The sequence below is a fragment of the Chiloscyllium plagiosum genome, unplaced genomic scaffold (assembly GCF_037043375.1).
Source record: "Chiloscyllium plagiosum isolate Xiang-an unplaced genomic scaffold, Cpla_swu_hap1 HiC_scaffold_27, whole genome shotgun sequence".
Lineage (NCBI taxonomy): Eukaryota > Metazoa > Chordata > Chondrichthyes > Orectolobiformes > Hemiscylliidae > Chiloscyllium > Chiloscyllium plagiosum.
In genome coordinates this window covers 65,135,399-65,148,615 of record NW_028270165.1, presented here as the reverse complement: position 1 = coordinate 65,148,615, position 13,217 = coordinate 65,135,399, and the positions used below count along the sequence as shown (strand labels likewise).

General features: G+C 42.2%; 1 protein-coding gene across 1 annotated transcript in view; it reads right to left on the bottom strand.

The window, feature by feature from the left end:
• Positions 1–9,130, bottom strand: part of LOC148144487 (scavenger receptor cysteine-rich type 1 protein M130-like) — a 32,409-nt gene extending 23,279 nt beyond the window's left edge. The window contains exons 1-2 of the mRNA XM_087975344.1: positions 8,999–9,130; positions 1,893–1,902 (exon numbers count right to left, since the gene is read on the bottom strand). Of these exons, the coding sequence (XP_087831470.1) occupies positions 1,893–1,902; positions 8,999–9,130 (142 nt within the window). The remainder of the gene's footprint in view (positions 1–1,892; positions 1,903–8,998) is intronic.
• Positions 9,131–13,217: the final 4,087 nt, after the last annotated feature.

Below are 13,217 nucleotides of genomic sequence, written 5' to 3'. Positions count from 1 at the left end.
ACATATCTTTGTGGAATTGCCCTTTGCAAACGATGTCTGGAGAAAGATGCAGTCAATTCTGTCGAGGCTTTTCACAAGCAGCTCTTTGACTCAGGACACTGCTCTCCGATCAGTTGCCCACGATACACACCGACACTGAAACAAACATCAACTGCGCCTGGAAGAGCATCAAGTCGCTGAAAGATGTTCTTTGGTTTGCATGAAACTCTTTGGTATTCCAGAGCAAGCGTTTGACCCCGACGGAGAGTTGCACACTGGCACATTCCAAGGTGCAGGACTGTGTGTTTAGGAATGCATTAAATGTTGAGGCAGCTGCCGCCAAGGCAGTGGAGAAAGACAACTGTCTGAGGTCTTACTGCTGAAGGTATATGGGGGTCCGTTCAGTTATCAGACCCCTCGATGTCTCAAGTATATATAAATGCAATCTTGTCCAAGTAAGACATGCCTTTAGTGTGTTGCTGGATAGAGTCAAATTCCAGTGTTTGTTTGTCCTTCAATCAGGACTGTACAGAAATAGGAGAGAATTAGGATTGTAGATGCTGAAGATCAAAGTCTCAAAGGGTGGTGGTGGAAAAGCACAACTGGATGGGCAGAATCCGAGGAGCTGGAGAATCGACGTTTGAAGCAAAAGATCTTTATCCTGATGAAGATTTTATGCTCGAAACGTCGAACCTCCTGTTCCTTGTATGCTGCCTTACCAGATCTGCTTTTCCAGCACCATAGTTTTTGACTACTGTACAGAAGTGACCTGTTTCAGTGACTATGTATGCATGTAAAAGTATTTATATGAACAAAGTTTTTAAATGGAGACAGGAAAAAAGAAGACATCTTTCTGTAAAAATGCTTACAGTAATTCGACTGAAATTCTTCAACAACTTCCCCAGTACAGGAAGAAGAGCTATTGATATTGCGCTGGCCAGTGGCAATCATTCAACTAAATTCACTGAATAACAAAAATGGTGAACAAAAGAAGGTGAAAGAACTGTGCATGTTGGAAATCAGAAACAAAGGAGAAATTGCTGGAAATACTTCGCAGATCTGGCAACATTTGCAGACAGAAAGCAGCGTGAATGTTTCGCTTTGGTTATTTGAAGATGACCAGTTGACTGTGCCTTTTATTAAAGCGACAATTCTAACAGATTTCATGGAATAAATTGCCTGCCAAGTTTCCAAAATCGCAGAACTGTCTGAACAATAAAATATAACAAATTAGCACACAGCGCCTTTGTTCCACTGAGGATGCGAACAGCTAACTGCGCCCTTTATCACAGCAATGGTTCTTACAGTTTCCTCGGAGGAACTTGCCTGTCACGTTTCCAAAATTGCAGAACTGTCTCAACAACAAAATGTCCCAAATTGGCCCAGAGTTCCTTTGTTTCACTGACATTGTCAACGGCGCTATATAAATGCATCAGTATCGAGAAAGTTTTCGAATATAAAGAGAAGAAAAACTAACTAAAATCAGTGTAACATCAAGCTCCTAGAAATACATAAATATTCAGTTTCTATTTTACACTCTCCCAAATATTGACGAATAAATTAGGTAAATATTGTTCACCAGGTTTCCCGACTACACACACTGTTGAAGCAGTGATGGGCACTGTTTCCAAACACACCCGAAGTGTCTGAGTAGGTTTTCAACTCTGAGCTGTACAAAAACTCCGAATAAATGCAAGATTGGGGGTTAATGGGGGTTGTGGTTGGGAAGCTCTGAAGCCTCAGAAACAGTTCCATAAAAAGTCAGAAAATAATGAAGACAAAATAGTTTTCATTCCCTATCATGCCAATATTTTATCTCGCATAGACTGATCATTATATTTTTGCCACATATATGTTACCAATCATTGACCTATAAATGGTTGCGAAAATGTATTCAAGAGACTATAACTCACAGTTCAATAGCTGCAGAAGAAGTAAGTTCACGAGGGTTACAAACATCGTCCCAGCTGGTGGTTCCAGATCAAATCGGAACTTTAGCTGAATGCTGTTTCACAGACACTGAGCAGCAATTAACATATCAAGTGACCCCTCGATTTCTGTAACAGTTGGTTCCTTCACCACGACTTTTCCAGGGGCCCGTCTTTCTTTCCATCAACCAATAGATTTTAATGTGTGCCGACTATGAAGTAAACTCTGTCTTCTCCACCAATGAGAAATGATGTGACCATTAATGGGTACAATGAAACCGGGTTCCAAACACTAGTTCATCTTAACAGATCATTGACGTTTCAGATTTTGACGAGGAAGCGAGTCCCCACGCCGGAATCCATATCACAGAAACACACAACCACAGGAGGTTATTGGTCTCAGATTCATTGAAAATACTGTGCAACTCAGCAGCTCCACGAGCAGCTGGAGAAAGAGCTCAATTTCCATTTCTTCACTTTACACTCTTCAGGACTAAAAATGCAGACTAACAACTTCAGTGCTGAACCTCTACCCTTCCTTTACATTACAAGTAACCCCTTTCCTCCCTTATATATTCCTGTCCTGTCGACATTGGTCTCAGCACAGCAGACCCACATTAATCTCATTCCCCCAATCCTTAGCACCTATTCTGAGTCATAATTCTGTCTATTACTATAACTATCAGTCCGTTGTTTATCCTCTGAGCACACAGACCACCCGTTTCAGTCTCTTCTCCTCCCCCGTCTGTGCACACTATTAAAAACTGTCATTATCCAGAATAATCACATTTGATTCAAAATATTAACTCGCTTTGTGTGTCCACAGATGCTGCTCACCTTGTTGTTTTCTTCAAATGTCGGTCTTGTTTGTTTATAAAATCAGCTTTCCGTTATTCTAAAAGTGTTAACCATTGAATTAACTTTTAGAAAAACTTGAAAAAATCCCCAAAAATCTTATCTTATTTTTACTACAATTCGTAATTTCTATGTCTCTTCTGCAAACTTGTTCCCTCGTCTCCATCACTATACTTTCCAATATTTTACTCATCAGGATCATTCGATAGAATTTGTCCAACCCAGTTACGGGAGGAAATAATTGTTTTCTTTTGCTCTTCCACTGCAAAATCTGCTCAAATTTCAAATCATGTTGATTTCCCTCCTTGGATGGTCAGCTCTTATGGGACGGATAAAGTGCTATACAACAATGTTTCGCAATTATTCAAATTTGCCAAATATCAAATTTCCTCTTGATATGCCTCATCTTTCAAACTTGCAGGGCCTGACATCATGGCAACTGTGACTGTACATGTCGAGCAGAGAACGTAGAATATCGAACATTACAGCGCAATACAGGCCCTTTTGGACCTCAATGTTGCGCCAACTTGTGGAATCAATCCGAAGCCGACCGATGGAATTAATCTATCCTACAGGAGTCCATTTTCATCCATATGTCTGTCTAATGACCATTAAAATGCCCTTAAAGTTGGCGGGTCTGCTACAGTTACAGGCAGTGCATTCCACGCCACTACGACTCTCTGAGTAGACTAAGTTATACAAAAATGGAACAAGTTTGTCACTTCATCAGAGAAAGTGAGGACTGGAGATTATGGAGATCAGAGTCGAACAGTGTGGCGCTGGAATAGCACAGGAGGTCAGACAGCATCCGAGGAGCTGGAGAATCGACGTTTCAGACTGAAGGCTTTCATTGGGAATTTGTGGAGACTGGTAAACTGCAGTTTTTGTCACTAACTGAGATGGCAATAGATTTAATACATGTTTTGGTTTGTCACAATGCAAAAGTTTCCAGATTCTGAAAAAGAAACAAGTCTGGAAGAATAGGGGTGGAAAATATGAACTGTCTGTTCTAAATTCGAGGAAGGGAGAAACAGGGATGTACAGGCTGACGGATTAATTGGAATATTCTGAACATGGTAGTATCCACCATAAACAATGTGATAACAAGCATCAATTTGGGCAGACAAAATTGAAACTATTTATGGAAGAGAAGTCGTGGTTTGAGAACTCCACAATATTTTGATGAGATAACTGTTATATTGAATATGGGAGAATCTGTCCATGTGGTATCGACGGATCTTTGAACACTTCTGATAAAATCTAGCGCAAGAGGTTGGTGTACAGAACTGAAGCCTGCGCTATCATATGTGACATACAGGCCAGGACAGAGAATTGTCTCGCTGAGAGAAAAAGTTGTGCATTTTCAGTGGAAGGAGTTGATAAATGGAGTGTATGGGAAATCGAAGGTGGGACATTAGCTATTTACAACGCACTTCAACGATTTTGGATGAGGGGATCAAATGTGACTTTGAGAGGTTTGCTGATCAGAACCATACTAACAGGCTTCAAGGCCTTCTGGACAAGTTGAGTCAAAGAGCAAATGCGTGAAAGATGCCGTCTAACTCGGATCAGTGTGAGTTTAATGACGTTGGACAGAAAACAGGAGAGAATAGGAAACCAGAGAATAAAATAAATATTTAAAGGTATGTTCGTGATCTCATTGAAACGCAAATAATTCTAACGGCCTTGACATGCAGGATGCAGGTTTGATGTTCGTCTGGCTTATGGTATCGAGAAAAATGGGTCATGGTCTTGGGATACAGGTTTGCCATATCATTAGGGTTGCACAGAGATTTTGTCACTCAGGGAATTGTGAGTGGAATTCTCGAAAAGATTGGGATGTCATTGGGTACATTCAAGAAAAAAAGCATCAGTTACCTACCAGCGTGAAAACTGTGGGAGTGAAATGTAAAAGGTGAAGTTAGAATATAGAACGTGCAACAATACAGCGCAGAACAGGCCCTTCGGTCCTCGGTGTTGCGTCAACCGGTGAACTATTCTCAGTTCGTCCCCCTACACGATCCCAAAATCATCCATGCGCTCCTCTAAAGATTGTTTAAATCTCCGTAATGCTGCTGAGTTGACGACATTAGCAGGTAGGGCATTACACGCCCTTACCACTCTCTGTGTAAAGAACCTGCCACTGGCATCTGTCTAAAATCTATCACCCCTCAATTAGTAGTTGACTCTTTCATTGCACTTTGTGACATGTGGAGCAGCAAGAGGGATAATTCAGATCTTCTAGTGTAAATAATTGTGGAATGGTATGCAGATCATGACCTGAACCTCAGACCATTTCCCTGTAACCAACTTCACAGTTCTGTTTAAAATTCTATCACTGGAAACGGGCAGCGCTGTCTCTGCCAGCATTTATTACCCATTGCGTTTTCCCCTTGAGAAATTCGTCATGAACTGGGTTCTTAAAACTTGGAACACGAAATGCTGAAGTTAGACTGACAATGGCATGAGGGAGATATTTTCCAGGATTTTGACCCAACGACAAGGAAGAAATGTCGACAAACATCCAAGTCAGGATAATGAATGGCATAGTTGGGAACTTGTTCTGTTCCACATATCTGCCGGCCTTATTCTCTGGGTAGAATTTCTCGTGAGTTTGTAGACAGCTATCTGAGGAGTCTTGGTGAATTTATTCAATGTCTTTTGAAAATAGTGTACATTGCTGTTACTGAGTGATGGTAGTGGTTGTTTGTGGATGGGGTCACAGTCACTTGGCTGCTTTGTTCTGGATGCTGTCAAGGTTATTGAGTTTTGTTGGAGCTGCACCAAGTCCGGCATTTGTGGAGTTTCCATCACTATGATTCTCGGTCCACAGACGCAGCGAGACACGCTGAGATTTGCAGCATTTTCGGTGTTTGATTAAGATCTAAGTTGCCCTGGTGGAACTCAGACTGGGAATCAGTGCGCAGTCTATTGCCATGTGGTACCTGTTTGACAGCATCGTTGATGACCCCTTCAATCACAAGACTGCTGAATGAGAGTAAACGGGTTTAAACAATATTTGCTGGAAATGTGCTGCTGGAAAAGCGCAGCAGGTCAGGCAGCATCCAGGGAACAGGAGAATCGACGTTTCGGGCATAAGCCCTTCTTCAGGGCATAAGCCCTTCCTGAAGAAGGGCTTATGCCCGAAACGTCGATTCTCCTGTTCCCTGGACGCTGACTGACCTGCTGCGCTTTTCCAGCAACACATTTCCAGCTCTGATCTCCAGCATCTGCAGACCTCACTTTCTCCTTAAACAATATTTGGCCTGGTTGGATTTGTCCTGTGGTTAACGCAGGAACACATGTGGCCCATTTCCCGCACTACCTTTGGACATGAAAAGTGCAGAGACATTGATATAAAGGTCATCATGTCAAATTATCCTTTTGCAGGTGACCACTCCTTACGGAAGTGTAGATCACAAAATACGTGAAACAAAATTGGATGATCACAGAATACAAAATGAAGTTGTGGAAGTGTGTGTGTTATTTTCTCTCCATGATAGTCTGTGATCAATGTTATTGCAACAGCATCAGTGCTGTAACTCAGTTGTTTGTAATATACATAAGTGTTTTGAAAGAAACTGTAGGTGCTCAGATCAGTGACGTCCTGACCGTCACACTTATCATCAATACCGGTTTAGAATCCATATCACTCCTTTACGACTATAAGGCCTGTCTCTGTCTTATGCTCTGCTTACTCTCCACATCTCTTTCCCTTGAGCATCTCAGATGAACTGCACATAAATCAGCATTATCCAGCCCTCTTCAGGGGACTCGAAACATTAAAATCATATTTGTCCCAAGTTTCTGCAGTTCTTCTGTGTTCTTAATTCAGATTGCCAACACCATCAGAACTTTGATCGTGTTACCATGGTTTCGAAACTGGGTACAGTTTAGCGTTATTGACTACATTCATTCACGTTATCAACAATTTCCATTTTGTCCTATGCTGTTTTGAACTATTCATCTACAAAACAGCGTCTGAACCATGTCTCACAGATGTCCTGCAGAATTTCACATCATATATGGGTTGTGTTGCGATACTGGGCAAACTGCCAATCATCTGAAGAAATCTGATCTTTCAGACAGAGGCGAAATGCATGAACACGCATTTTGATATCATAAATGCCGGTCATTACCAACGAATTGATTGCATCGAAGAGCCGTAGCATATTGTTAGAAAACACGCAGAAACATATTTTACAGCAGATCATAATTTGGAATTTGTCAAGATTCATGTAAGGTTCAGTGTATGAAAAGGCAGCTTCTCAGTCTGCAGAACCACAGAACCGTCACTGCGCGTCTTGCCTTTCTGTTCAAACAACAGGAAACACCTGGTTCAGTGGCAAATTCTGTGCTCTAATGTTGTCGCCTGTTTCTCCTTTAAAATAAAAAAATATCAGATGGAAAAAAGCAGTAAATTCGGAATTAGAATAGACACTCAACAGAATCTCAATGGGTACTTCATCATGGAAGAGCACATCTCAGCTCCAGGCTCACGTCAACTGGGAATCTATAAATATGTTAACACCTTAAATCCTGAACGGTCGCACAAAATTTCTGTAATCTAGTTACTGGTAAACAAACGTCTAACAGAATGATTCAGCGTGACAGAAACGATCAGTTTGAGATTCAATCAGTGCGAACAAACGTGAATTAGGATCCAAGACTGAGGCTATACGTTTGAAGACAGTCTGTCTGTCACAGAATCACTGAGTTGCAATAGCGTTACAGACTGGGATGAGTTTGTTCGGCCAATCGTGTCTGTACTGGCTGTTCAAACACTCATGGTTACCTAATGCCAGTATCCTGTCTTAATCGGATAATCTTGCAAATATTTGCTTCCATATTCATCTAATGCTGTGGCAAGTTTCAATCTGCATTCCCCAAATTTCCAGGCATTGCCTTCCATATCCTGACGTCCATCTTCGCTGCTTTTGCAGATCTCGAAACTATTGTTGTCACCTGCTTGTCCCATTTGTTTTCGGGAATGCTTTCTCCCAATCTACTCTGTCCAGATCTCTCAGGCAAGCAGGAGGAGATATGAAGCATGTGCAAGACTTAGAAATCATTACCACAGAGAAATGCAGAAGATATAAAGTTGCACTGAGTCGGAGCAGGGATAAAGCAATGGGAATTATACAGAGAAAGACGTTGAGCACTGATGTCACAGAATTATATGATCACACCATAGAACATAGAACAGACCTCCAAAGGAGCTGGTCTTTCTGCCCAGTATGCTTGTGTCCACCATGATGCTGTTCTAAACTGATTCCATTTGCATGCATATGGTCTGCTTCTCTCTATCCTCTACCTGTTCATTCAACTGTCTAAACACCATTGTTGATACCATAACTGTTCATGCCACCTCCCATGTTAACACATTCCAGGTACTGCTATCTATGAGGTTAAAAACTCACATATCCTTCCACCTTTCTGCCTCTCAACGTAAAATTGTGCCCACCAGTATTGTACATTTCCGCCCTACGGAGACTCTGATTATTCTCTTTGCCTCTCCCTCTCATAATTTTAAATACTTCAGTAATCTCCCCCTCAGCTTCTGATGCTCAAACGTAATAATCCACGTTTGTCCAACATCTCCTTGTGCTTAATACATTCCAATCCACCAACATTCTGTGAAACATCTTCTGCGTGCTCTCCAAAGCTTCCACCTGCTTCCAGTAGTGCAGCCTTCAAAACTGTGCATGAGCCTCCAAATTTTGCTTGATCGGTGCCTTATACATTTGCAGGGCGATTTGCCAACATTTGCATTTACTGCCCCGACTGGAGAAGGAAAACATGCTGTATAACTTCTTTACTAACTTATCCACTTGTGTTGCATCTTTCAGGGATATATGGACGTGAACCCACTGTCAATCAATGCTATTCAGAGTCCGACCATTAACAGTGCAGTTTCCACTTGCATTTAATTTCCAAAAATGCATCACCACCTCTTACCAGGTAAAACGCTATCCATTGTTTCTCCAACCAAATGTCTAACTGATCCATGACTTGTTGTGACTTTTGACTCCCTTCTTTACTGTGCATAATCAGTCAATTTTTGTGTCGTCTGCAAACTTACAATAACACCACCTACACTTTCATCCAAATTTTATACATGTGGTTGATGACCTGCAGACAGGGAAAAACACGGTTCTGTAACATCCTGTGTTTTCAATGGTCAATTCAATTTTACACCAAACTTTCCATATCACCAAGGATTCCATATCACTTACTTTTCGAAACCAATCTACGATGAGGGATTTATCAAACACTTTACCAAAATCCTTGACCTTCATTGACGTGATTTCCTCTTGCTTTTGAACTCCCACGTCCATCAAATTGCTCTTATTGGGATCCAACTCCATCTGCTATTTCTCTGCTCAAATTTCCAAATGCTCCATAGCCTGCTGTACGCTTTGACAGACTTTCTCACTACCCACATCTCCGGTAATTTTCATGTTTTCTAGAAATTTACTAACCAGATCAGCTAAATGAATTTTACAAACAATGCAGGTCACAACAAGGATCGTTCTGCAAAGAGATATCACTCAGACCTCCAGTCAGAAAACAGCTATCAAAGTTATCCTTTCTGTCTCCTCCGACCAAGCCAATTTTTGATTTATCTTACAAGCTCACAACCATGGATCCCACGTGGTTTTATCTGCTAGACATACTGGAGATTATTCAATGCTTCAGTAAAGTCTTTGCCGGCAACAACATCTACTCACTACCCTCATCAATTGTCTTCACCACTTGCTCACAAAACTCAGTCAAATTTGTGAGTCACGGCATCCCACGTAAACCCATGGCTACTATCATTAATATGCGTTTTTTTGACCAAATGTGAGCAAATCCCGTGCATATGAATCTTCTACAAGCAGTTACCGACCATGGAGGAAAGCCACAGCTGCATGTAATTCCCTGAATTAACAGCGTTGCTCTTTTTAACTAAACGAAACACATTGGCTATTCTCCAGTCTCCTGTACCCTCTCTTGTGGCAAAAGAGATACAAGAATCTCTGACAAAGCTTCAGCAAATTCCCAGTCACCAACTCCTTCAATATCCTGGGAACAATTCTGAACTGATATTTCACATCACACCCGAAACCTCCTCACTCCTAATCTTGACATGACCCAGAATATCATCATATTCCTCTCTAAAAACGCCATCCTCCATCTCATTCTCCTTTGTGGATACGGATGCGCGATATTCACTAAGGGTCTTACTCCCTTCTTCTAGCTTTCGTCATAAATTCCCTCCTTTGTCCTTGAGTCTGTTCACACTGAACACTTGCTCTGAATGCAACAATACATTGCCCTGATCCTACTGGCCAACAACATTTTATGGTCTGTTTTAGCACTGATAATTCATCTGTTAATGTTTTTTTTTTGCTTCCTTCAAACCTCTCAAGGGTCTTGTTTGATTTCAATTTTCTAAACACTTGCTTCCTTTTCTCATTCTGACTAAACTTTTGATATCTCTTGTCATTTGCAATTTCCGAATCTTGCCGTCCTAACCTTTCTGCCTCACAGGAAGACGTTGATGCACGTGCAGTTTAAAAAATTGAAAAGACATTTGGACAGTTACATAACTAGGAAACGTTCAGAGGGGCATGGGCAAACTGCAGGCAAATGGGACTGGTCTACTTTGGGAAACTTGATCAGTTTTGACGAGTGGATCAAAAAGTCTGTTACCATGATGTACGACTGTATGATTCCACGTGATTCCGAATTCTGATCATTGACCTTTTTAATGATTCCCACCTGACAAAATGACATTTCCCCTGAAAAGAATCCCTAAAACCTAATTTCTCCAGTTATTGCCTGATGACGTTATCATTTGCCTTACCCTGTACTAAAACATTTACCAGAGGACCTGTATGATCATTATTCTACCTACCTTAAACATACTGAACTTTGGTCACTGTTCCCAAATTGTCCTGCACTGAAACATTCATCGGAAACAGACAGAAATTGTTTAAAAAAATACTCAACAGGTCTGGCAGTATCTGTGGAGAGCAAGCATAGTTAACGTTTCGGGTTCACTGACCTCCTTCAGAATTGGCTTTGGCTCTGAAGCTATTGATATATATCCTGGAGAAGGTATGGCGACGGATGAATGAGTGAAAAATGGAGTGAGGTGGAGACAATGAGAGATGAAGATAGTTGGATAGACAAAGGATTGGTCAAAGGCTCGTTGGGAATGTTCTCATCACCACCTTGTTCTCTGGAAAAAATCTCTCGCAGGCTTGCAATTATAACCTAGCGAAGCTCAGTGCAAGCTGGAGGAACAATACATCATTTTCCTTCTGGGAACTCAGCACCCTTCTGTGTACATGCATTTTTTTCAGTGTTTGAGAAGGTGCTGGGGTCGATCCTGCCTTCTTGAACTGCTGCAGTCCATGTGCTGTAGGGTAGACCCACAATATCCCTTCCGGAGGGATTTCCAGGATTCTGACCAATTCACACAGAAGGAACAGCCGATATGTTTCAGAGTCGGGATGGTGAGGGCCTCGGTGGGGAACCTGCAGGGATTGGTGTTCCCCCATATGCTGCTCCTTATCCTTCAAGTCCCCTCCAAGTCGCACGCCTTACCTTCTCATGGACGTAACTAGGGATGGCATGATAAATGTCGGGAGTGTGGTGCTGGAAAGGCACAGCAGGTCAGGCAGCATGCTGGGCCCAGCCAAAGACACATCAGGTCCAGGGAATGAATTAAAAATAAAACAAATCCATTCTATTTTTTTGAATACACAGCCTGGGTAATTTGCACTTCTCCAGTCCTCTGACAACACTCTCGTATCTGAAACGTGTCACATTGACTCACCCAGTGAACCACGGAGGTACCAATGAGACTGGGCAGACGTTCGATGTTACTGTGTAGAACGCTGCTGGAATGGAATGGGTTAATGGAACCTGTTTGTTCTCCATCTCTCATTAACATCAGGCTCCACAGTTTATCGCTGTGTACCTGAAGGGCACCCTCCTCCTTTAATACTCAGGGGCTCCTTGCAGCGTGTTACCCTGCCATGTCAGTGGTTGTGCCAACTCCCTCAGTAATGGGGGATGGTCGTCTCGACAGAGGAAGAGATTGGATTCTGAGAGTGACTGATTATGATCATTATGACAATGGACTGAAGTTTCTACAATGGACTCTACTGGCATTCCCAGAATTGGATATCTCTAACATCTCGAATTCAGGACGTGTTTTGGATAATTCAGTGTGTCTACTACCCCATTCTGGCTGTCGTTGGCATTCCAGGTATGTATCTGGTGAGGACACAGCATCTAGTGAGGCCACTTTTGATGTACCACGCTCAATTCTGCAAGCCCTGCTTAAGGAACGATGTTATTAAATTGGAAAAGAAAGCAGAAAAGATTTACAATGCTGAATCTAAGCTGGATGGTTTGTGTTGCCAGGAATGGTTGGATAGGCTGGGACTGATTTCTCCCCGGATTGTAGGTGACTGATGGATAACATTGTAAAGCTTTACAATGTCACGATTGACATACATAACGTGAGTATCCAAGGCTTTTCATTCACCAGGGTGGGGGAAACCAAACACACAGGGCATAAGTTCAAGGTGAGAGGGGACAGATTTAGAAGGGAACTGAGTGTAGCTTTTTCACTTGATTCGTGTTGCGAATGAGCTGCCAGAGAAGGAGGTGGAGGCTTTTTGCATTTCTAATCCAAACAATGTGAATGGGATACCTTTATCCCAAGCATTTGGGTAACCCTGACAGTACGCTCTTAAACATAATCTACGGGGTCTGACGCCACCTTTCCAAGGCTCCCTTGGATTCAGGATGGTACGCATTTAATTTAAAGTGCTGCATGCACAATTTATCCATGACTTCCTTAAATACCGCGGAGCAAAATTGGAGTCTTGGTCTGACTGAATCTCTCTGGGTTACCCATACTTGGTAAAGAAAGGTATCAACTCCTCCACCACCCTTTTTTCCTTAACACACCAATGTGGAAATACCTCCGGAAATCTGATAGCCACATCCATTACAGTGAGCAAGCAATGATTCCCACTTCTGGTTTTATGGAAAGGACATACACAATCAATCATAACCCACGTGACGTGTTCTTGGAATCCGCGGAAATTGGCAGCAAATGCACTAGTTTGATTACTGCCTGTGGCTCACCCTACGATGCACCTCTGAAATGTATGGCAAAGTGTACACATCCTTATGCAGTCCAGGTCAACAGAAGTGCTTTGGTACCATAGCCTGTGTCTTAATCACACGAGGTGACCACCTCCCGGTAATTCATTGCTCCCCATAATATTTTCCGAGTTACTCAGGGAGAGAGGAAGAGGGACAGGGCAGACAGGAACACGACAAAGGGAAAGAGTGAGAGACAGTGAGGGATCAGAAGGAGGAGAGGAAGGGATAAAGCGTGGGGGAGAGGGTGTGGAGAACGGGAGACATGTAGAGAGATTATGG